Consider the following 26,242-nt stretch of genomic DNA (forward strand, 5'->3'; position numbering starts at 1 on the left):
CAAACAGACAACCATGGTGACCACGCACCCCCTCTACAGGCTTTTCGAAGATCACAACGCACCAACAAGGGACAACATAGGAATGTGGCTCATCTTCCCCGTTCTGTTCTTCCTTCGTAAGTTTGGCGATCTGAAAGTGACATTTCCCCAGGGGTGTTACCATACACTTGACTAGTTTAATTAACGTTATTCGGGGCGATGACGTTAATAGGGGGGAAGTTGTAGTAAAGTGGAATTTCCAGAGTATGTTCTTGTTTTGGTCCCCCATGTCGCTTTAACTTAAACAGATCTCACCAAGGTTATCCAGGGTAGGCATGACTTGTTCCCTGTCAGTTGTTCACGCTGATATTAGTGGGCATCATACAATTTAGTGCCTGTATATTTTCTCTTAATGGGTTGAGGATCTTAGTATTTCTATAAATTTAACTTTCATTTGTATCTAAATGATTGTTTCCTACCTTGTATTAAATGTTTTCCCCGTAAATATTCTTGTTACTGGTCAAAATTGATAGTTACGCCATGTGATACGTCTAGATGCTCACGTGCGGTGCTTGTGAGTTAATTGCTCTTTGTTCTTGCGCTTGCCACTCACCGATCACTGAAGCGAGACGTCCGATTTCCGTGCAGTATATTGTTAGCCAAGAAGTGACTGTTTATCAAGTGATTTTTCTTGTAGGAATAAGTGGGAGCTGTTTATCCAGTATTGACAATATAGACCGACAGACCGTATACTTCCTGGTTGTGTGATTCTTTCCCGAGGCTTACTACCTCAAAATTGCGTTCTTCTTCAGTATTGAGTAGGCGGGGAAGGTAAACCATGGCCCCAACACCAGTGTTGGGTGTGCACGGTCGATTTGCCCCCCTCGCCCCCTCCCCTCAAGATTTTGGTCGATGAAAATTTGCTGATTCTCAAAAAATGGTTATCTTTTTCAAAATCAATAGCCAAATCTGTAAAATATGAGAGAAATCAGAGATGTGATCAATTCTGGGAAAATTCGGAGTAATAATTAAAGATTTTGTTGGAATATTTCAGAAAAGATTTGTTGCAAACTTTCTTAAAATGCGTAAGGAATATGATGAATTTAATTCATCTAGTCGCTTGTTTGCTGCTTCAACGGTTTTGGAATCCTTCATTACAAAAATAGATAAAGTATCCGCAGATATCCTTTTGAACATAACCCTGGAAATCCCCATAGTTATCAAATTCCTGTTCCATTGTCATGCACTGCTGTGTTATTGTCCATCGATGTCCTGTTCACCCCTCCCGGCCAGCACATATCAGGACAGTTCATTGGTTACATCAACCACAAGCGCTGATTGATCAAGTTACATGTGTGCAAATAGTCAATTGTATTCGCACGATTACGTTCGTGCGAATAGCCACAACGTTTAATATAATAGGCGTACGCTACCTCAAATCGCGACGGGTTATATTTAGCCTGTATCAAGGCTGATTAATATTCATTTTCGTTAAACGTCGTACAGATGACGTAACAATGATATGATGTTTTATTAATATATCATCGCTGACTAAGCGCCATTGATTCAGGCTTTTCTTAAAACAAAAAACCTGCATGCTAGTACTTATCAGGAGGTTCCATAACAACTCAATGTAATACTAGGCTAGATAAATTGAATACATCACGAGGAAATTATTCCAGTTACTGTGTTAAGTACCGGACGTACTGGAAAGTGAGTGTATGCAAAGCACTTCATGTAAATTTATCAGCTGGGTTCTAAACAGCAGCAGGAGCCAGATTTGCTACGGTTTTATGTATGAACTACTCAACCGAAATGAATAACACCGATCGACGATGTGAAGTTGACACTTGATTAGCGTTTATATGCTTAGATCTGAACTAACAGTAACACTCTTCAAAGTGAGCAAGGACGCAAACTGGTAATTTGTTTATTAGTTTTCGGATGGGATCTCTTACGAACTTTTGAGAATAACCCACCTGTCGTTGATTGAAGAAATAGTACAAAAGGCCTATAGGTCATAAAATATTAATTGTACATGGGCTTTACTATGGTACCACTAGTAGTACCTAGTACTACCTATGGATTGAGTATGAATAACGTAGTGCTAAAGTAAACTTTATAACCTAACGTTAGTCTGTTAGTGTTACTGTTAGTCAACTTAGTTTTTATTACATCTATGTGCGTGACGAATTAAGCAGAGTGGTTGTAGACCACAAAAAGTTAGACATAGTTATTGTATTTCATCTAAGTGAAGCAGTACACCAAGAATCGTATTGCTCTTGTAGTTGTACCAAGCACTTCAAGCCTTTCGGAAAGTCTCTATTATAAATATGTTTTATGTATGTAGCATCTCACAGGTTAATGGCTTTTTACTGCCTATGCCTAACTAGTTACACTAGGCTTACAGTTACAGGTACAATTATAGAATACAGGGCCATTCATTAACTCTTCCCAGCATCCGGATGCGCGGATGCGCGGTGTGTCTGTACATGTCCGTACACGTATGGCGCCCTCTAAAATTCCATTACGTATTTTATTTTGACTCCGCATCCGCGCATCCACCCCGGGAGTACAAGGAAAGGACTTAGATAATTTTCGAAGGTTTCCCCATAATGGACTTAAATAATTTTCGAAAGTTTCCCCATATACCATCACGTATTTCATTTTGACTCCGCATCCGCGCATCCACCCCGGGAGTACAAGGAAAGGACTTAGATAATTTTCGAAGGTTTCCCCATAATGGACTTAAATAATTTTCGAAAGTTTCCCCATATACCATCACGTATTTCATTTTGACTCCACATCCGGGCATCCGCGCATCCACCCCGGGAGTACTAGGAATGGACTTAAATAATTTTAGAAAAGTTTCGACATATACCATCACATATTTCCAGTACTGAAAGTCCCGTATGTACGAAGATATTCCACATCAATAGTGTGTCGTTCTTAAAAGGACTTAGGAAATTTTTGACTCCGCATCCACGCATCCGCGCATCCACTCAAAAAGAAAGAACTGGGACTTTGACATTTTTTACTCACATACGTACTGGGGTGAGACTGTCATTTTGACTCCGCATCCGGGCATCCGCGCATCCACCCCGGGAGTACTAGGAATGGACTTAAATAATTTTAGAAAAGTTTCGACATATACCATCACGTATTTCCAATACTGAAAGTCCCGTATGTACGAAGATATTCCACATCAATAGTGTGTCGTTCTTAAAAGGACTTAGGAAATTTTTGACTCCGCATCCACGCATCCGCGCATCCACTCAAAAAGAAAGAACTGGGACTTTGACATTTTTTACTCACATACGTACTGGGGTGAGACTGAGCATCCGCGCATCCGGATGCTCAGATAGTATCATCGAGTGGCCCTGTATTCTATAATTACTCCCAGTTACACCACTTATTTTAATTTTTTTTTTAATAATTAATTAGGTCTAGTCTGTTAAAGTATTCATGTTTTCAATTATTATTTGGCCACCCCTTTGCATTTTTAGACCACCCATTAGCTTATTTCTATCACCCGTCCATTGATTCTATTTCACCAACAGCAGATAGTAGTATTGTGGATAGAATGTGGCAAATATTTTGATTGCACTCACTACAGTTTTGTGCAGATATTAATAATAGCTTGACAAATTAGATGGTACAGTGTAAAGTATTGTGTGCCAGCAACAGAAATGCACTCATATCTCGCACTGCCACCTGTTCTGCTAAACTTGTGCAAGTTGCCAAGCTGTAAAATCTACACGAATTCTACATAGGCTATGGGATTTTTCATGAATTTGCATTGAACAATTTATCAAACCATTCTATAGACAGAACTCTAAATACTGATTTAAAGCCCAAAACATGGCATCAAATTTCTTTTAGCAGATGCTAATGAAGTTGATTAAGCAATATCAATGAAATGGTCAGTCAAATATAGTCACTGTTTATGAAATCACTGTGTGGTTTTATTACCTCCCATGTTCTTTATTAGAGTGACATAGCAACCTGAGTGAGAGCATTGTTTACAAAAGACATATTAATATCCAATTATAGAGAATAACATAATTTTATAGCTCACTGAAGAGTCCAAGCACTGCAACACATAGACCTTTCAAGTAGGCATTTCTCAAATTTCACTGAATATAAATGTTCTAGTTATATACTGTAATGGAAATGACCAGTGAGGTGGACCGGAAACACCTGGCTATCACAAAGCCTGCTGACCCTGTTTTACTGTAGTACTTACTGCTGTATTACCCCCAAAAAATATTATACAAAAATTAACTTTATTCATGATTTGTCAAATTTTGAAGGACTCATTCCGTTTGTACATTTGACAACCAGGTATTACTTTTTGGTTTTCCGAACAGCAAATTTTGTTCTCTGAAAAAATGTACCAAAATAACAAAGAATGATAGATGTGTTCAATGTAGGAGAGATTTGTAGATTTAGTGTATAGAACACCAGCTTTGGGATAGTAAAATTTGCCTTCATGTGGATCATTAGTCTACCACTATTTTTGTTTGATTTTATTACAGTATCTCTCAAGTGAAGGAGGGAGATACCACTGTAACTTTTTACCTTTTGAAGGTTAAAATGCGATTTGGATTGGTCAACAACTAGTCGTCTGACAGACAATCCCCAAAGCTTATTTTTGGTTACAAGTCCAGACATAAGTTTGGTCGTCTCAGACGACCATCAATGATTTGTTCTGTAAGGTGCCTAGATGCAAGGCCTAAATTATATTTGCTTTTATGTTAGAACTATGTATACTAGCCTGAGCTTCATGAATCATGACATAATATTGACAGAGGCCTACAGTAGCCTAGAGGCTAGTGCTTAGTTAAAGTGCAACGTATTTGTTCGGAACCTTGGTTTGTCTACTATTTCCACTCCAGGAATGAAATGCCAGTGCAGGAAATACACATTTTCATACAATTGTTGCAGTCGCTGCTGTGTATCCCCCCCCCCAGCCCCACCCTGCCTCTGTCTTAATAAAAGCCACTTCATAGTCTAGATTTTAATAGGCTGAAACCATAAAACAACTTTACATACCAATACCAACAGTTTGTTATTTTATGTATTAATTGTGCAAATATATATATAAGATAAAACGTAATGAGTTGGAAAATTTAGAAGAAAAAACTTCCAGCCTCCACCGAGATTCAAACCCAGGCCTCCCGCTTTATATGCGGACACCCTAACCACTAGGCTAGATGGACGCTGATTGTAAGTCCAGAGGTTCGAAACCGGTAAGGAAGGTAGTAATTCCACTGTATATATATACTGTACATATATTTATATGTACATACCATACAGCTATGTTTGGATAGCTACCGTTGTCTTGATAGCTCTTATTGTAACTGTCAGTCATACTTTGTTACAGACCATTATGCAAGCATATGCTGAGATATTTCATTACCAAAACACCTCGGCAAATATTGCCCTCTTTGATGCTGTCGGGGGAGAGGAAGAGGCATTCGTCCATTCGGTTCGTCCCTTTCCGTTCCACCTCATCCCTGCCTATCAACCAGTGATGCCGTGGCCTTGTACAAAGCAGAAAATTGATAAAGACTTCATCTTGGTCTGCGAATTTTCAGAAATAATTGGGCCCACATCGTTGGTGAGTGACATCAGTAAAGTCGTGCGTTTATTGCTCATGAAATATTCCTGGTATATAACATTCAACCTCATTTTTTTGGGTAGCAAGAAATGATTGAATATTGTAAGGTCATCCATCATCTATATAATCAGTGTAAGACAGTGTATAGGTTTAAAGCAAAGTTTCATAATAGTCCCGACTACAAATATTACAAAGTTTATCTAGGAAGATAAACATTTTAAAAGTTCCTTGAAATGTATGAAATATTCATGAATGTTAGTACTGTAAGTGAGGTAACATCGTGATGCCAAAGAGGACATGACTTCTTTCCTTGTTTATGAAATGTTAAACTTTTAACTTTTTTAACTTTCAAGAACCTTTTTGCTGCTTTAGCATTTAACAGACACTCAACTTTTGTATATACCATTCTAGTGGGGGAAATAAAAAAGATTAATGTTTAATATGATGTCATAAACAAGTAAAATTGTGGGAACAGCTGTGTGACCAAGCCTTTTAACATGATACGGGTATGTTAAGTCAAGCAGCTCATGTACCTCATTTGAAATATTGAAATATATGAAGTAACCCAAGAGAAGGTAACAAGATAGTATTTCCATAAATAACTATAGATCTGAGCTAAGGATCAGTTAAGAACTCATATTTTGAGGCACAAAACTTAAGAAATAAATATGGATGTATGATTTTGTGCTGTCACTTTTATTCTCCTCTCTCATCTTTACTTATAGATTACAATCCCTCGAGATGGAGGCCGAAACTTTGACAAGGATATGTTTGCTGTGAGAATCATGGCCGTTGATTACAATGCAACTAATACCATGAGATGCTAGTAAGTTCATAAAACTCCAGTCCAATGCTTTCTCAAAATCCAGAAAAACAAATCAGTAAAACAAATAAAACAAAGTAAAGAATCGTTGAATTTCCAATAGGGATCTTCAGCGTTTATGTAGAGGGCACTTTCATATCAGTCCTATAGACAGAGCAGTAGATACGGCTCGGGGTCATATTGCGTATCATCCTTACTGTTTATAGATCTCCAACGATTTTGTATCTCAAGCTGTGTGCGGGTTATTAAATTCTGTTGCTGCCAAATCGTCTTGATATGTTTTTCCTTTGTTGACTTTTTCTCATCTGTGTGAATCCTGGTTTCTGGTGTTGAGTAAGTGAAATACGGCACAACTGTTTTGATATCCATGCGAACCTTTTCTGGGGTTGACAACTTCAAATGATTGTGTTTATTCACTCTTTACACTTGGTCTCTTGCTTTTCTTCTCAGCGCCAGTTTTACAATCGTCGAGGATACTTCAGTCATCATCGAGGATAAGGAGGAAAATGTTTATGCATATGTAAGATTTCTTTTTCTATTTTCACTTTTTTCCATTTTTTCTCTTTTCAGTCTCTTTATTGTACATGTAGTTAAATCTAATTTGCAAGTTTTACATTATTTCCTGGCACTTTGAGACCGATCTCTTCACTGCACTGACTGTATACCAGATCTGATATTGTAACGCCCACTAACCATTTAAATTGCTGGAGTGCACATTTAAATCATTTCTTCAGTTGTTAATATACCCAAAAAAAACAGTTTTGCAACAGCTCAGTTGGGAAAGCTCTCAGAGTTTAAAGATGCTGATTCTGTTTACAAACCAGATTGTAACAATAAGCTGTCCACTCAAATGAACTTGAACATTACTTATAATTTCAGTTCTGTTCCACAAAGGAAATCTGAGGGTGGGAAGCAATTTTATCTTGTTTTGTTTCGTTGCGTAAATTGTCAGTGATTCAAATGTCTTTCAACCTACTATATGCAGGGAATGAGATAAAATATCCGTCCGCTCCAATAAACTGCAATAGAAGATAGAAGTTCTGGTTTCATACATAATTAATATCAAAACAGATCTATATATCATATATATATATTAATATATATATATATATATATATATACATACATATATATATATATATATATATATATATATAGATATGTTTGTATATATATATATATAAATGTCTGACAGTGATACTTTGCAAATGACAGTTTATAAGCCTACCAAACTTTGATATGAGTAGACAACCTAGCCTAGTCTACTTTAAGCAAGAAGTAATACAGGATTTGATACTACTGGCATAAACTGATAACTTGTGGTGGAGAAGAGGTATAAAAGTTGCATACTGACTATGCATCAGATCATGCATACAGACTATTGGAAAGGCTGTGAATGTGGTAAGGGAAAATGCCTTCCTGAAATGTTGCAACCAATGTTTCATTCAGACAATGTGTCTTGATTATTTATACTTGAGCTACAAAAGATTTCTTGTAGCAGTTGTGAATTTCGAAATTATGCAAGGTCACATAAGCACTTTCAGTTTGAAAGGCAAACGATAGTTTCAATTCCTTTGTTCACTTCAAGCAACAATATCATAAAAGAACTTGAAGCAACTTTTCAATGGAAGAAAGCAAATGTTTCGTAGTCATTGTTCTCAGTGATGGTGTTTTGTGTATGTATTCGATGGCTGCATGGGTGAAACCTGGAAAATAGTATGAAAGCCTGTCAAAGTGTTACTGACTAACTGGTTTCTATACTGCATAAGTCTTCAATTCATGGTGAATGGGCTTCTAACACATGGAAAGGTTTCTCATAGAAGAGGGCAATACATAAATTTTATACAGAGGTTTAAACTTAAATCAAGATCAAACAAAAGAGATTACCATTGCAGACCAGCAGAGTGAAACTGCAAGGCACGAACAGGGAGTAGTACGTCCAATCACGTGGCAAGCCCTGCCTCATGACAGCGGCGCCCTCTACATCCAACTTTTGATATGTTGCCTTATGAAATCTTGTGCATGATTCTCAACTAGTGGCTCACATCTTACTAGACATTTTTACAGGAAGTGGTTTACTAATTGAAGTTGTCTATAAAATGATCTCACTTTCTTTTCAGGTTCATCATTTCACTTTGTATGATATCCACGCACGTGGCTACGTGAGGCCGTTCTGCATGGCGTACGTCACACCGGACAAAAAGTAAGTTAATTAAGTTTTATATTTAAAGATATATGCATACAGTAGTAGTATAAACTTGTGTTAAACTGGAAGTGAAACTCAACCATTAATGACGGATGACAAAATGCACCAAATGATTGGAAGCTTTCGGCTATTTATCCAACCTTTCTCTTACAAAGAAGGTTAACAATAAGCAATTATAGCTTGACCGCGTGTATATATTAAACTATACTTCTGTATATATTTTTATATGTAAGTGAGAATTAGTTGAGACTAGTGGAACACTAGTAGTTGTTACTCTCAGAGTTACAAGCATTGAGCGATCATCAGGCAACAGTTCTGTCCACTGGACATAGAGCGCTCTGCGCCAAGATAGACGCCAATCAACCAAAACGTTTATCTATATATATATATAAATATATATATATATATATATATACATGTATATGTATACATATATATATATATATACATGTATATGTATACATATATATATATATATATACTGTATATATATATATAAATAACAGAGATTCAGATGTTCACTTCCTGTTGCAAAAGTGTTCAGTACATACATATATATATACATATATATACAGGGGAATTACGACCTTCCTTACCGGTTTTGAACCTCTGGACATACAATCAGCGTCCATAGCCTTGTGGTTTGGGTGTCCAGGTTCGAATCCCGGTGGAGGCTGGAAGTTTTTTCGCTGTTCTTGATTTTCAACTCCAATTTCATTTATATATATATATATATATATATATATATATAGACATATAGACATATACATATATATATACACACAGAAACTTGAAACCAGTCAATTAAAGTTCCAGGCCTTCCACCTACCTTGAGCAATACTAGTCCTCTTGGGTAACAAATTTACCCTACACTAGAGATCAATCAGGATGCCCTCCAACTGGAAGTAATTTTTGAATCCCTAAAGTCCAATTTTGAAAGCGATACTGCGAACAGAATTCTGTTAATTGCAATGAAAAGTTAATGACCAAAACAAATGAAACTATATAATTGATACCGGTAATGAGTCGGAAAATCTAAAGTAGTGTAATGCACAAACAGAGATACCAGATATCTTGAGCTGTATCACATTTTTGTTACATTTTTCCAGTCACGTTACATCTCAGTTCTTTAGGTGGGCTCCCCTTTCAGGTGGCAACCCCATTTTCAACCAGACACAACAAATTAAGAGTTTTTATCTCCACAACCTTGAGTAAAGAGCTACTATAGACCCAATTTAAATCTAACTATACAGTACCTCAGAATGCACTGTTTGACAGTTGAACTTTATCAAATCCCTGACTTGCCACTACCCTTCCATAAAGGTTCATGCCCTTTCCTACCTGAACTCAGTTTGGAAGAAATTGGAATTTTGGGCCCCCTCCCAGGCCACTGTTCTGTGTCTCTTCTGTTACTCCGTTCAATATTGCGATCAAGTTATCTCAACCCATTGTCACTAACAGTGAATTGCAATGTTTCTACATGGAATATCTTTCAATTACTACAGCAAGCTCTTCACGTTCCTCGAAAAGCTGATGGCCAAATTTAAATCCGTCAGCCAGTTATTTCGCAGCGGAAACCAACTTCTCTTCAAGACGGAGCTGGACCAGAGATTAGCAGATCTCCTTTATACCAAAGGTGAATACTAAAAAAAGAAATGTAGGAAATAAAGTAGAGAAACAAGTTACCTTACACTTTGAATTACAGTATCATAGAGAATTTTATTTACTACGATAATAAGAATGCTGCAAAAGTTGTTGAGATTATAGTAGATTCCAGTACCCTGGTCTATAAAATGGCAAAGCACACTGATGTTCATGCAGTTAATTGACAAGGTTGAGGTTGTGGGAGAGGGAGGGGGGGAGTGATGGAGGATAGTAGATCTGTCCAAAAGATAATTGTACCAAAGCTTACTGTACTAAATAACCCGCCCCAACCCTACTCCCACTAACAAGTATTTTTACAAAGTTAATGGTTAATGTATTTTGGGAATGTGAATTATTCTGCAGATTCCATGCAATTTCCAGTTGCTACATCTTTGAAGATGGCAAAGAGCTCAACAGCTAACAGTAAGGACAATACTGATGTTACAAGTGGGCAAGGGGAAGAAACGATACCATGCCAGCGCCGTCGTACCATCGTTGAAAATTCTCAGGAAGCGTTAACCAAAGCTATACAAGATTGCCAGGGTATGCTGCACGAACTCAGACAGAAAATGGTGAGAGAATTGTTAAGAAATGTGCTTATACTCTTACCTCCCCTCTCCCTCTCCATCTCCCTCTCCCCTCTCTCTCCTATCCTCTCGTCTTCTCACTCTCCTATCATCTCCCTCTCCCATCCTCTCTGTCTCCTCTCCCTCTCCTATCTCTCCCCTCCACCTCCCTTTCCCTCTCCCTCTCCTATCCTCACCTCTCCAATCATATCCTCTCCCTCTCCTATCCTCTCCCTCTCCTATCCTATCCCTCTCCTCTCCCTCTCCTATCCTCTCCCCTCCCTCTCCCCTCCACCTCCCTTTGCCTCTCCCTCTCCTATCCTCACCTCTCCAATCATATCCTCTCCCTCTCATATCCTTTCCCTCCTATCCTCTCTGTCTCCTATCCTCTCCCTCTCCTATCCTCTCCCTCTCCTATCCTACCCTATCCTATTCCTCTCCTATCCTCCCCTCTCCTATGCTCTCCCTATCCTAACCTATCCCTATCCTATCCCTCTCCTATCCTTTCCCTCTCCTATCCTTTCCCTCTCCTATCCTTTCCCTCTCCTATCCTTTCCCTCCTATCCTTTCCCTCCTATCCTCTCTGTCTCCTATCCTCTCCCTCTCCTATCCTCTCCCTCTCCTATCCTACCCTATCCTATTCCTCTCCTATCCTCCCCTCTCCTCCCCTCTCCTATGCTCTCCCTATCCTAACCTATCCCTATCCTATCCCTCTCCTATCCTTTCCCTCTCCTATCCTTTCCCTCTCCTATCCTTTCCCTCTCCTATCCTTTCCCTCCTATCCTTTCCCTCCTATCCTCTCTGTCTCCTATCCTCTCCCTCTCCTATCCTCCCCTCTCCCTCTCCCATCCTCTCCCACTCTGCTCCTCTCCTCTGCTAATATTTGTTATCTTCAATGAAGATTGAAGTGTTTTTTCTTGTTTGGTACTAACACTTTATTCCACTCTTGTCACCTCCATTTAGGAAAGTTCTAGTTTCTTATCAAAATACAAGAAAGAAGGAGGATCGCAAAACAGAAGTGGCTGCGACGAGTGCTGTTTGGGGAGCTTAGGTTATCATAGTGATAGCGAAACAGTTATATCAACAGGAAGCAAAACAAATATATGCAATAGTAGTAAGTATTAAGTTAAAAAATTATTAAAGTAATATGGTAATGAATCAGTCAGTCTTTTGTCATTATGGATAATATTCAGCAAACCATCCAGTTAAATCAGTCCTTTTGGAGTACCGCAGATGCGTTTGCACAAGAACAGATACTTTATTATGGAGTAAACCGCCTGAAATAAATATGTGGTGATATTCAAATTTCTCAAATGCAAAAGTCAAACTTACTTTATTGACTGTATTTGTGACACTTGACATGTCACATAAGTTGGACCCTGTATTTGCAGAATGACCCTTGTGACTGTGTGTATGTAGAGTTACTGACACTAAATGCCTTCATCTTTTCCTAATACAGTTGTTAAGTATAAAATATATATATTTAGACATGGTGGAGGCTGGAAGTTTTTTCACTGTTCTGGATTTTCCAACTCCTCACAATTACATATATATATTTGAAATTGCAATGAGCTGGAAAACTCCAGAACAGTGAAAAAAACTTCCAGCCTCCACCTGGATTCCAACCCTGGCCTCCTGCTCAATATGCGGACACCTTAACCATTTAGGCTATGGACACTGATTGTGTCCAGAGGCTCGAAACCGGTAAGAGCGGTCGTTATTCCACTGTAGGCATTTGTCACCTGTATTGAATAATGCATATATTTTTTTTTTGGTAACATATTTTGCCTTACTCTAGAGATCAATCATATATATGTATGTAGAGAGAGAGAGCGAGATTTTAAGTTTATAATATTAGTTGTTTCCAAGCTTCTCATATTTTGGGGTATCAGGGAAGGGGAAAATATCAATTTATGATGTTGCCCTCATTTGTACCATCTTGAAACAAAGTTTAAAAATAGTCAATGTATTAGCTGCTCATGCATGATGCAGTGGAGTGTGTGATAATTGAAAGGGTAACAATGTTGAGAAGGTTTTATTTGTAAGGGTTATTTATTGGTCCATTTTCAGCCGATTCATTTTTTCTTCTCTCCTTTTCCCTTTATTCTAATTCTCTTTTAGCACTAAGCAAATCTCTTTCATCATTATGCAAAGTGACCAACTGTCACTGTAACAGCCAGCCTTACCAGCCAAAGATCATTAAAGTCGATGCTTGTAGAAGATACGATCAAAGTCTCAGGACCTTGCAGAAACTCAGTGGAAAGTTGGGGAGTGACGCCTTAAATAGACTCCAGAAGCTCTTTAAGGTATGTGTTGTTATCACGATATGGCTTATCAAGTTTTTTCCCCAATTTTTTGTGATAATCTATATCGGCATAGACAGACAAGATGTGAAGAGTGAGATGAGAGTAGATTGTGAGGTATCGTGAGGGGTCTGCAAAAACAGGAAGATGAAACTAGAATTAGAAAAATTAAAGGGAAACTATAAAATATTGACATTAAAGGTGGGGAGGGGGAGTTAGGGGGTCAAGTAGGTGGCTCAGAAATCTAGGGATGAAGACAAATGTTTTCTCTCTAGCAAGATATACCTAACAAAGGAATGAAGGAAGGAAAAATGAAGACTACAATGGTGATGTCTGATGACAAGGGTTTTCAGGGCTCTTTGTGACATCGTTGGAAATCTTTGATACTTTGAAATTATATTTTTTCTCAACTGTGTGGTGGAATTGTTTATAGTTAGCATCTCGCTGTTTGTAAATAATGATGCTAAAATTTGTTTCTTCTTTGCAGTTACTTTGCTGTTACTTCTGACGTACTTTAGAACTTAAACCGACAAACAACGTTCCCGTAATCATCTAACGAGTTAACATGCTGTCCACGTATTTGTCTAAGTTAGATCCTCCTTGATTAATTGTTTAATATCAAAATCGAAAAGTACCGTGATGCATTCTTTGGTTACAGATCTTCAGTAGGGATGCGGTCGTCCTGAAGTTAGAACACGTAGAATCCAGCTTGGTCAACCCATCCACAACGTTACTTACCATTGGACGTACAGTACAAATCAATTTTCTTGCCAATATGGTGGTGTAAGTATTATATAACAACAATGTATTAATTTAACCTGAAAAAGCACCAGTCCTTGTATATGCATGGCAAGAGGCTGCCTCATGTATCTACCAGATATGTGTAAGGAAAAGTTGATTAATTATGACTTGCTTCTCCCACATTTGATGGTTGGGCAATCCAGCTCCCAGGATAGCCAGGCCTGTAACCAGTAATTCTGAGTGGTGGGGGGGAAGCAATTGAAAAGAGGGGCACAATTTTTGGGTCCTGTAGCTTGTGAAGTTGATAACTATTACAGAGCTTAACTGTTGTAATTGCTGTGAAAGAATTCCAAATGATGCATCACCATTTGGCAGCCTATCAATTCTGTTATATCATAGGTTACCAATCACGACCTATTACATTGCAGATATTATGACCTGGTACTAGTCTGTACGGATAGCACCATCACAATGGTACTGTAGATGTACCATCATTACAATAAAAACTTATTGGCAAAAAGGAGGTGGGGGGGGGGGGGTCATTAGTCTGCATGTGAAGTTTAATTCCCTATCATAAAGTGACTTCATGGGGAACATTTAGTCTGCATGTGAAGTATATACTTGAGTTTAATTACATATCATAAAGTGACTCCTTGGGGTACATTAGTCTGCATGTGAAGTATATACTTGAGTTTAATTACCTGTCATAAAGTGACTTCATGGGGCACATTTAGTCTGCATGTGAAGTATATACTTGAGTTTAATTACCTATCATAAAGTGACTTCATGGGGCACATTTAGTCTGCATGTGAAGTATATACTGTACTTGAGCTTAATTACATATCATAAAGTGACTCCTTGGGGTACATAAGTCTGCATGTGAAGTATATACTTGAGTTTAATAACCTATCATAAAGTGACTTCATGGGGCACATTTAGTCTGCATGTGAAGTATATACTTGATTTTAATTACCTATCATAAAGTGACTTCATGGGGCACATTAAGTCTGCATGTGAAGTATTTACTTGATTTTAATTACCTATCATAAAGTGACTTCATGGGGCACATTTAGTCTGCATGTGAAGTATATACTTGAGTTTAATTACCTATCATAAAGTGACTTCATGCGGCTCATTAGTCTGCATGTGAAGTATAGACTTGAGTTTAATTACCTATCATAAAGTGACTTCATGGGGCACATTTAGTCTGCATGTGAAGTATATACTTGAGTTTAATTACCTATCATAAAGTGACTTCATGCGGCTCATTAGTCTGCATGTGAAGTATAGACTTGAGTTTAATTACCTATCATAAAGTGACTTCATGGGGCACATTTAGTCTGCATGTGAAGTATAGACTTGAGTTTAATTACTATCATAAAGTGACTTCATGGGGTACATTAGTCTGCATGTGAAGTATATACTTGAGTTTGATTACCTATCATACAGTGACTTCATGGGGTACATTTAGTCTGCATGTGAAGTATATACTAGGGATGCACCGGATATCCCGTCCGGCCGGACTATCCGGCCAGATAGTGAGCAATTATCCGGTTCCGGCCGGATATTTTTCAAAATCTGGCCGGATATTTTTCAAAATCTGGCCGGATCTTTTTCAAAATCTGGCCAGAATTATTCCTTAAAAAGGTGTTGGTATTAACTTAAATCAATGTAAACTATTTCCAAAAATTAATAAAAACATTTCAAGTAAGGAAAAATTAGGTTTAACATGTTTAATTTAATTTTCTCAATGGTCTGACCTAAGAGTTGCTCCTTGTTTCATACTTCTATTCTTATTAATGATTTTCTTTTGTGTAATGAAAAATCTGGTTCCGGCCGGATTTTATCGGGCCGGATTTCATGTACTATCCGGCAAAATCCGGTTCGGGCCGGATCCAAAAAATTGGATCCGGTGCATCCCTAGTATATACTTTAATTTTCTCAATGGTCTGACCTAAGATTTGCTCCTTGTTTCATACTTCTATTCTTATTAATGATTTTCTTTTGTGTAATGAAAAATCTGGTTCCGGCCGGATTTTATCGGGCCGGATTTCATGTACTATCCGGCAAAATCCGGTTCGGGCCGGATCCAAAAAATTGGATCCGGTGCATCCCTAGTATATACTTGAGTTTAATTACCTATCATAAAGTGATTTTATGGGGCTCATTAGTCTGCATGTGAAGTATATACTTGAGTTTAATAACCTATCATAATGTGACTTCATGATGTACACTCTGTGCTCTTACATTTACCAGGCAATCTAACAACGAAGCTATGTTCAGACATAGAAATAGAGCTGGACGGACTGACAGTTTTCTGGTTAGTTCATTTTCATTCCTTTTTAATTTTTCCCTCTGTCAAACTATCTGTCTGTTCAATCGTTGATATGCTACACCACTCACAGACTACTGGACCAATGAGGTGAATAGTTACAACGATTATTATAGTTTGTTCCGGTGAAACAGACTAAGAGGGATTTCCCTCTCAAAGATCTAATGGTATTTGCGCCTATTGCTGGCATCTGTTTGTACTCTACTTAACATCTGCTTGTCACAGATGGGGCTTTGATATTTGCTTGAAGGGGTCACAAATTTTGCTGTTGATAGCTTTTTGAAATAAAAGTTAACTAAGCAAGCTAATAAACTATGTTGTTACGGGATTTTGCAGTGCAAAGCGCTGAAACGTTCGTCCAAACAAGACTCAGAAGAAAGTGACTTTAAAGCAAGCACGGAGCTGGCAGGAAGAACAGTATATCGAGGAGTGTTAGCTCAGTGGTTAGCGCCTCTGCCTTTTAATCATAAAGTCTCAAGTTCAAAAACTCCAAGATTAATGTATGTCGTTCAGTTAAATATGAATCTAAGAGACTGACTTCGGTCACCTTGGGGCTTTCGTAAGCCAATGAGGCTTCTGCGCGAGTTCCTGCTTGCAGGAGGATCTAAAAAATACATACATACATACAGTATTGAAAACAGAGTTTATATTCCCCAGATGTTAAAACCAGTATCTGTAGTTTCATGGCATTCCACCAAGTATAAAGTGTGTGGACATTGGATTGCTTTATTTCATAGTATTGATGAGTAAGGACGATGAAAGAACAACAAATAAAATGCTGACTCAAAGACTTGTTTCAGAAAATTGAATCTCGGACGAAGACAAAAATAGACTGCCTGTTTCTTATCTTGCCTGTTTGCATTCAGTAACGGTTTTAATAGACAAAATTGTCTCTTTTTCTCACTGTATTATTAGATGGAGACGCCGAGCAGTTGCCTAAGTATAACGTCAGATTCTACCCAACAGTCTTTCCCACTCAGCTACGATGCGGAGTTCGTGCCAGGATCAACCGCTGCTTCTCTAGAGTAAGTTTTACGGAACGACACTTTTCACCTCCCTCGAGATAAACTTAAGTTTTAACAAATCTGGATAAAGGGTCAGATTCCAATGTTCCAATTATAATAATAATAATATAATAATATATAATTTTTACTTTTTATATAGCGCTTTATACCAGCGATAGGTCTCAAAGCGCTTTACAGACGTTATATTACCCCTAGTCAATGATAACCTTTCCCAGAGACAATCCCTCCAGTCAGCAGCAGTTATATACTGAGCCCAATGACAAGTTACCTCACAGGTACCCATTTAACCCCTGGGTGGAGAGAGGCAAGTGAGATATAGCATCTTGCCCAAGGATACAACATAATGAACTAGGCAGGAATCGAACCAGCAATCCTTGGATCACGAGTCCGATGCCTTAGCCCATTGGCCACCACGCCAATGATATGATTCATTCATTATTCATAAGATCTAATATCACTAACAGCCACTTGGGACAATGTTCTGATGCTGGTATTTCTGTGTGAAGTGTAGAAGGGCCATCCCTTTGAGGAATAGAAGGGACATCTCACCAACACTGACACAGATAAATTAACAAATTGAACACGTCTGCATATTTCTTACTTTAATACAGGCATGGGCTTTTTCCGCGAATTCGCGGAATATCTGTGATTTCTTTTTTACCTCGGGACAAAAACTATTATCCTAACACACTGTAGCATACGCAAACTGGAGCCTATACCGCAATTTTTGCAAAATTTTGTGATTTTTTTTGGGCCCAGGCTCATCCCTGTTAAAGGCTGTGCATTTTTACTTTACAACACTTGCTTTGTATCCAACTTTATTTTTCTTTCTTAACAAAATACATAATTACACCATATGTTTCTAGATCCATTTACTACGATGTCGAAGAGGGCTTGGACGATGGAGACGAGGAGAAGACGCAAGACAATGATGACTCCTGGCTGGAGATCAGCTTCACCTCCAGAGGAGAGGAGAGGACAGAGAATAATGATGAGAACAGGGGTACGGAATTCATTTTAAGTCTCTGAGAGGAAAAGTCATATTTACGTGGCAGCATCCTCTTGTTCGCTGCAGTCAAGATACCTTGTAAAAAGTTTATTTTGCAAACTCCACGTGCAATCAAACGAAAGGTATTGATTATAATCTAAACATGCAGTAATAAGGCTGGTAGATAATTGGGGAAATAACAAGATATATAAATAATAATAATAAATAAAATCCATATATTAAAGTGCTGTTATCATGAAATAAAACATGCTCAAGAGCACTGTACAAAAGAATTAATACCTGGAAATAAAATTACCAAACTTAAGAAAACCTAAAATTAATAACAACAGCAATAAAAGTAAACACTGATATAAGACAGGGTTAAAAACCACAATAAAGAACATAAAAATATAAATATACATAAAAATGGGCACAGTAAAGTGAGATCTAAAGGAATATTCAGAACTGAGAAATTATAAACGGTCTGTTTCTTTGCAGGACTCGGCGGAAGTTTCGATGTAGTCTCCATTAACAGCCATTCAGAAGTCGAAAGCGTCGACCTGTCACCTCATCAGTTAATGAATGGGGGGACTGTTCCATTTGTCAATGGGTATGATAAAGGTAGGTGTGATGTATTTTGTGGCTAATGATATCTGCTATAATTGTAGAATTATTTTTATTCATTGCATTGGAATGTATATATGGGAAGTAAAAGATCAGACATTCTCAAGCATCCATGTCAAAATTGGCATAATATATATAAATATATATATATATATATATATATATATATATATATATATATAGCTATCTCTTTCGAGATCCGGCTTTAGGAATCACAAATGATTTTCGAGTGGGTTAGCATCATGTTTGATCTCTAGAGTAAGGCAAAATATGTCACCAAAAACAGAACTAGTATTGTTCGATACAGGTGTCAAACGCCTACAGTGAAATTTCGACATACCTTACCGGTTTCGAACCTCTGGACATACGATCAGCGTCCATAGTCTAGTTGGTTAGGGTGTCTGCGTACAAAGCGGCCCGGGTTCAAATCCCGGTGGTGGCTGGAAGTTTTTTCACTGTTCCGGATTTTCCTTCTCATTACGTTTTCAATTAAATATCTATAGATATATATCTACATATTTATATATCTATAATTAAATTAATTAATTTTTTTTTAATTTATTTTACACATACCTTCCAATCTTTCAGTTGTTCAACTGCGGCAATTGTCATCGTCTTCGTCGATAGAACCAGTGCTATCTCGGTGTAGCAAGGTACCAGTGGGCTGCTATGCAAGTCGTTTGACCAGTACTAACACAGATTTACCGGGTAAATAAACTGATCCACAACTACACGGTGTGTTTCCCTCTTCTGGTAAAGATTCCTGTCCAAAGAGATCGACTCTAATAAATATTCTGTTTTTTACACGTACACATGCCATTTGTCATTTTGATTGCAATCGAGTTGAAGTTTCCCTTGAATTCTGGCCTTGCTATTGATATTTAGGTAGGTGGGTTTATTTTTGGAGAAAGCATAAGGAGGGATTTGCTGAGCTTTGGGGAGGCTCTTGAGAAAAAAGATGCACATGGACTGTTAAAGTGTAGAGCCTTCCACCTAGATAGCAGCTGTTAGTTAGAGATTTATTTACACATACCTTCCAATCTTTCAGTTGTTTTTGCTGAGCTTTGGGGAGGCTCTTGAGAAAAAGACGTACGTGGACTGTTAAAGTGTAGAACCTTCCACCTAGATAGCAGATGTTAGTTAGAGGTTTACAATGACTTCCCCATGAAACTCTGCTGAGTTCAATACTAAATCATTAAGTATCGTGCATTGGGAATTACGTTGGCTCATAGTGTTAAAATAACAGTGTTTAATTACTCATAACATAAAGCAATTCTATGACCTTATTTGTCGTTTATCTCTGAATATCAGAGTTTTACAGGATTTAATGACAGGTTTAGTATTAGAAAAGGGATGTTAAGTCTACAAAAATTTGCTATCAGCTTCACCTTTTATGAAACAATCTCCATTTCAGGGGCAGATATTAGAGCATTCCTTCACACCTATCCTTTCGCCGGTCACCTCATCTATGCTCTACTCTCAGGAAGGACAACCATTATCGCTGCCAGTCCCAAACGTGAAAAGTAAGTTGGAAGTGATATTGAGTGGACAATGGCCACATCTCAGACACAATGTTACATTACATTTGTAAAAGTACACTTGGGCTCCCACCCTCCCCACCCCCCCCCCTCCCCCTCCCCTGTCAAAAAAAGGCACTGTGTACTTCTGATCAGATTCAACTGAATAGGTGGAATTAAGCTGTTCATTAGTTGTGGTAGCAGTTTAATTGCAACTGAATTCCAGCCTAATTCTTATATGTAAATTAGGAGAATGGAACTAGGTACTTATGCCATGAAAAGTGTCACAGGGCCATGGCTAAGGTTTCTATACATGTTTTGAAAAGTGGAGGATCGTCGTGTTTCGACAGGTTCAGCAGCTGTCGAAACACTCACTTTTTACAACAAATTTTCTGTCCGTGCATTCTTTTGACTAGATATGAAACTACATTACACAGACTGCTTCAAATTAGTTCCATTATTAGGTTGTACTCTTTATCGTAACCGACTGAGACCGGTTCGCGACAGGATTGACATGTATCAATAGTAGACGATCTCTGATGATTTAAATTTGACAATGTAAAGAATTTCTTATTTATCAAATATATTTGTCATGTATGTCAGCTGTTTTGACTCAGGAATATTATAGAAAGTTGGATTTTTTCTCTCTTTCTCTCTCCTTTCTTAATGTCATTATTGTCTACTAAAATAAAAAAAAATTGCTTATAACTATTGTCTACACGATATCTCTTTAATATCTCTGTATTGACTCGTGGAGCTAAAGGAAACCCTGAAATTTGCTGAAATTTCATTTTTTTTTTTTTTTTTTTTTTTTTTTTTTTTTTGGGGGGGCAAGTGTCATTGAAAGCATGTTGTACTGCTTTATTCTTCTAGTCATATTTGTCTCAATGCCAACATCTCTTTCTCTTTCATTTTCAGAGAAGTGTATTCTATAATCAGAACCTTGAGGTTATTTGTGCCAGGTCATAGTAGGTGAGCATGAAGGCCTTACAATATCTTTCACTTTTTAACACAGTTACATTTAAAAAAAAGAGAAAGTATCAGTTGCATCCATTTTATTAAAACTTCGATAAACTCCTAGATGCACCCATCATTTAGGCTTTGCACTGGCATCCCAATAAATGTGGGGTAGACACTCTCTGAAACTGGCATACCCATCCTTGCCCCCCTTTATTGCCTCTGTGAATGCCCTCTTTGAACTCCTCACCTGTAGAAGCTTATCTGCCAGTTTTACCTTTGATTCAATGTTGTTGTCTACTTTTCTGCAGTAACCAGCTCATCATCCCATGGCATACAATGTCTCTCACCATGTGTGACCTGGGTAAAATGAAACTAGTCGGTCTAGCTAAGCCGAGGTCTCTACATCGAGCTATTCCTGCTTCAGTCTTTCGTTTCTCCACCGTCTTCGACTACGATTCTTCAAAGCTTTGGACACCGCCCTACAGGGTATGTATTATACATCAGCAACCGTAGACGAAACCTTCTGAATAAACTGTGGGGGGGCTTCTTTAATGTTCAAAACAGTTTCATATAAAGGGACTATATAGTGGCACAAAATCTGCTAGATATGCTAAATTATACATGTCCATTGTTTGCAGAAACCTTTGCATTTTTTTTTCTTTTTTTTTTCTTTTTTTTCTTCTTAATTTTTCAGTTATTTTGTGACTTGACAAAAATGTTCATTTAATTAATTTAATTCTTTAAATTCTTTAAAAGGGTAAAATCCTATGGAAGACGATCAGCCAGTGTAAACAGCTCCGCCAGGACCAGTCCTGCATCGCCGCAATCGAGACCATGATGCTGAAATACTCTGCCAAAGCTTACCTTTTCTACCACACGTACTGCCTCAATTCCAATTTGTGTAATAACCAAAGGTATCATCATTTTATATATATATATATATCGTAGTCAGTATTATTACTGCTGCTCATGAGAAGCTGACCTATCACGGATCATATTCGATATAGTAATTAGTTAAAAGAGTCTGGTATCAAGGCCAAGAGCCTTCTCAAATGACTTTACAACAGGAAACCCTAGTCATTGGTTAATTACTTGTCACACCCACACACCTAAGTGTGCACAATTTCAAACAGTGGTTCCCATTTAGTGCGGACATCTAGTTTTTGGTGCATGCAAAATCTGGTGAACTTAACTATATTTACAAGGTATGGCGCTAATGTATGAACCTGGGTGAAGAGAGGCAATTGAGATTGCATCAGTACTCTTATTCTGCTAGTGAATAAATATTTATAAACATAATGGTTCTCAATATATGTGTAGTTTGTGCAATGCTGATAAAGTGCATCAAATCTCATTGAACTGTAAGATATGTCTTTGGGCTTTAATTCACAATTTTAGAATGTTGTATTACAAACTTTGCAAGTGAGTAGATATGACTGGACAACGACACAGAGTTACATGTCACTGCTTACATGTACTTGGTTGTCTGTCCAATGGTTATGTTACTTTGGGGGGGGGGGGGGGGGGGGGTGAGAGGGGAGGTTTGCAGTCTTAGCTTGTCTGATTATGTCTGAGCTTAGCTGATTATGTCCTACACACCATGCTGCTATGAAGCATTATAGATGTAAACATTTGTAGTACCCCACAACCAAGCAAAAGGCAGCTCATGAGTGGCCATTGTAACTACAATTAACGAAGCAGACTCTTTGCGAATTCTGAGGATTATGATGGTAAATTGACATAAACATTCTAATTCCTTCATCTGTGGTCCTTTCATGATAAAATTGTACCAGTTTTGTATTTCTAGGACAAATCCTCATCTGATAATTCATTCCTTTATTGGTCTATCTCAATTTTGCTTTTCTTGTTTATACACCTAATTTGGTGTCATAATCTCGACAGGTTTGAAAGACCAAACAATTAATTAGCTAGAATGGGATACAAACTAAAATAAGAACTGAAGAAACTAAAGAAAGATGCCAATTATCTTTTGTTCTTTTACAGTGAGAAACAAAGTCAGCTTACTGCTGCCCATTTCTTGGCCAAAATAAATGCTATTGATGGAGATGCCAAGATTGTACAGGTAAATTTTATTTTTCTCGCTTGAATCATTTTACATTTTACAACAGAAATAGTAAACTATGATAATAAAGCAAATATTTTCAATTGACATTGAAGTAGAGTATTAATTCAGGAGTCATTTGACTGGCCGGTATAGAAATTGTGGATTGTTTTAAAGGGTCACGGAAGGGGTCAGGGTGTGTTTTAATTTCCTCCATCTGTTGTTGGTACCACAATGTACCATCTTTATATCGTTACAATTTATCCCTCATCCCTCTCTTAACCTTTTGAGATGATAAAATTGGCCTGTGCAAATTAAGAATAGATTTCTTATACTGACAGGGATCTTCCGGAGGTGTAAACCACAACTTGCTACAAAGCAGTTTGGTTTTCAAATTTGGTACTGTTTTCAAATTTGCATCTGCCAAGAGCATAGCGAGTGACATCACCATGGCCAATAAGCTTTAAAGTGTCTGTGTGTTTATAGTGTACAAATCGGTTGGCCAAAGGGGAAAAAATAGTCTTCCAACAACAAAAAGAAATTCAAGTCTTCTTCAAGCCTAGAATTTAGAAAATATCAGTAAAAAAACACAATAAACATTCAAATGCCTTCAGGAAACCCCAAAACACAAAATACACTTTCTGTTGAACATTTTGTAGCCATGGTGACTGACACCTTGTTTATTTATCAGGCAAAATGTGTTACCACAACTGCATCTGGTGTTGGGAAATTTTCATCTTCCTTGTAAACGTCAAACTAAAATCTTTCCCCTACAGGAATATCCCTTGACAGCTTAAACAAATATTTGATTATCAATATGATTTTAAAATAACAATGCTGTTTACATTATTACTTCATGAACATTTATCCTTTTCTAACATATTATTTTGAAGTTTAAGTTACGGAGAAGGGTTTTACGTCCTGCCTAATTTCATGAGTTTGCCTTGAATTTATCCTTTGCCTTGTGTGCTGGATACGGTACGAAAACAAATTTAAAAATAAGAAAGGTCTTTCTCACTACAGCGAATGTTGTTTGATGTTAATCTATACTGGCTTGCCTTGCTACGAAAGGTTTCTAGGTAATGTCACTCTGCTTGTCTATAATATCTATTTCTTCGTATCTATTCTCATCGTTTGCCCGGGGGTTTATTTTTTGGCAATCGTTCTTATCAGTTTAATTTTTTTTTCTTCAGTACTGGGTGGATATCATAAAGCAACAACAGATTTCAGAGTTCCTGACTCAGACAAACTCATCACACGTAACCAAGAAGATGCCTATCAAACTGAATTACGAAGGATCAAAGCTGTATCATGCCTGATATGCCTCTCACGTCTGATGACCTACGGCATACAAGAATACACCAGGGTGACCAGCTTATCAGTGAGTGCAATAAAGTCATTAAGTTAAAGCCAACGGGGGGGGGGGGGGGGGGCTGTGTATAGGTTGTAGTTTGTGTAATATGAAACAAGAGTGGTTGAATTTGGGGAATTTTTACAAGTACTATTTTGTCTGAAGCTAATTATCTGTGGAGCCATCTACTCTGCGATGCCTCCTACTGTATCTTGTATGACATCGATGAGGTAACCGAGAGATCGAAGCTGATTAGGTCTACATCCACGTTGAAAGCTGTTATCCGAGGTGCATTTAAGCCGCTGTTTATGTGGCAGCTTATTGAGGGTGCAGAAGTGGTGGGGGTGAGGGAGAGATGAGGTGTGGGGTGGGGTGGGGAAAAAGTGTTATTGGTCAGATAGAGTGAAGACTATTTATCTGAGATGCTTATCAGTTGGTTGCAGAATCCCAAGTTTTGGGATCGGGGAGTGTGACAGGAACTGATTTTTACAGCCATTAAGTGAGTCATTTATCCTGTCATACCCATTAAGTGTCGGGGTGCAGCATCTGTATCGTGAGGGAGGGGGCAGGGATGGGTTGTTGCCATGGCGAATTCTTCTACCAATCATGCAGTGCTTCTTTCTATGTATTGTACCGTTCTGTGGCACTAAGGTAAACTGATAAGTGCTATTGACTCCCAACATTGCTGTGCTGACATTTTGCGTTCAAATACTAAGTGATGGCAGATACAGACTAATTTCAACTTTCAACTTATTTATGAATCATTTGCAATGTTTTAACAGTATTTTTAAAATCAAATTGAGTTGCAATGAAGGTATTTAAGTTTGCCGATTTTTTTTTTTTTTTTTTCATTTTTTTTTTCATGTTACAGTTGTAACAGGCTCCTCGTCTTCCAAGATTGTAATATGTACAATTTAGTCTTCCAGAACAAAATTTTATTTCTAGATTTAAGGATTTAAAGATAGAAAATAGCGATGGTAAACAGTCAGGATGTTTTCAAATAGCTTACAAATTAAGAAATCAATTGTATCGACAGTGGAAGCTGGTAGTCTTTACCTAAATAATTATCTTCAAAGATTTTATTTTATTTTATGAAAAATAATATAGTAAAGAGTCAGTCGTTTTGCTGCAATTCTTGGGTAGTAAGTTTTAAATTATACTTGCCAGAAAACCATGAAATATGGTCAAATTAAAGCCTTTCTCCGTTTCTTTTTTTCGGCATGTTGTCTATTGTTGTTGGTTTCGTTGAAAGTAGAAAATGTGCATATAATGCTGTCAGCATCAGTAATTACTGTTTTTATGAAAATGCCTTTTAATCTATATTCGCAAAGCCATGATGTCCCTAGCTATTCAATATGCAAATGCATTACATTTTGGTTAAAATTATGTTTGATATACATAACTTAAGTTTCAGTTCATATCATGAGGTCAAGTTTTCAACAAAAACAATTGAAAATTTAATATTTGCCATGTGATTAATACAAATATGAAAAACTTG

At 37.6% G+C, this 26,242-nt stretch overlaps 1 protein-coding gene across 1 annotated transcript; it reads left to right on the forward strand.

The window, feature by feature from the left end:
- Positions 1–1,467: 1,467 nt before the first annotated feature.
- On the forward strand, positions 1,468–24,836 carry LOC139962926 (guanine nucleotide exchange protein smcr8a-like). The gene is made up of 21 exons (XM_071963337.1): positions 1,468–1,900; positions 5,366–5,602; positions 6,328–6,428; positions 6,876–6,945; positions 8,546–8,628; positions 10,137–10,267; positions 10,639–10,847; positions 11,805–11,955; positions 12,963–13,147; positions 13,803–13,927; positions 16,142–16,205; positions 17,133–17,242; positions 18,109–18,245; positions 18,729–18,851; positions 19,443–19,562; positions 20,269–20,377; positions 21,290–21,343; positions 21,640–21,817; positions 22,088–22,245; positions 23,336–23,414; positions 24,587–24,836. Exons 2-21 carry the CDS (start codon positions 5,372–5,374, stop codon positions 24,710–24,712), a joined length of 2,544 nt encoding a protein of 847 aa, XP_071819438.1. The 5' UTR covers positions 1,468–1,900; positions 5,366–5,371; the 3' UTR covers positions 24,713–24,836.
- Positions 24,837–26,242: the final 1,406 nt, after the last annotated feature.

The sequence above is a fragment of the Apostichopus japonicus genome, chromosome 21 (assembly GCF_037975245.1).
Source record: "Apostichopus japonicus isolate 1M-3 chromosome 21, ASM3797524v1, whole genome shotgun sequence".
Classification (NCBI taxonomy): domain Eukaryota; kingdom Metazoa; phylum Echinodermata; class Holothuroidea; order Aspidochirotida; family Stichopodidae; genus Apostichopus; species Apostichopus japonicus.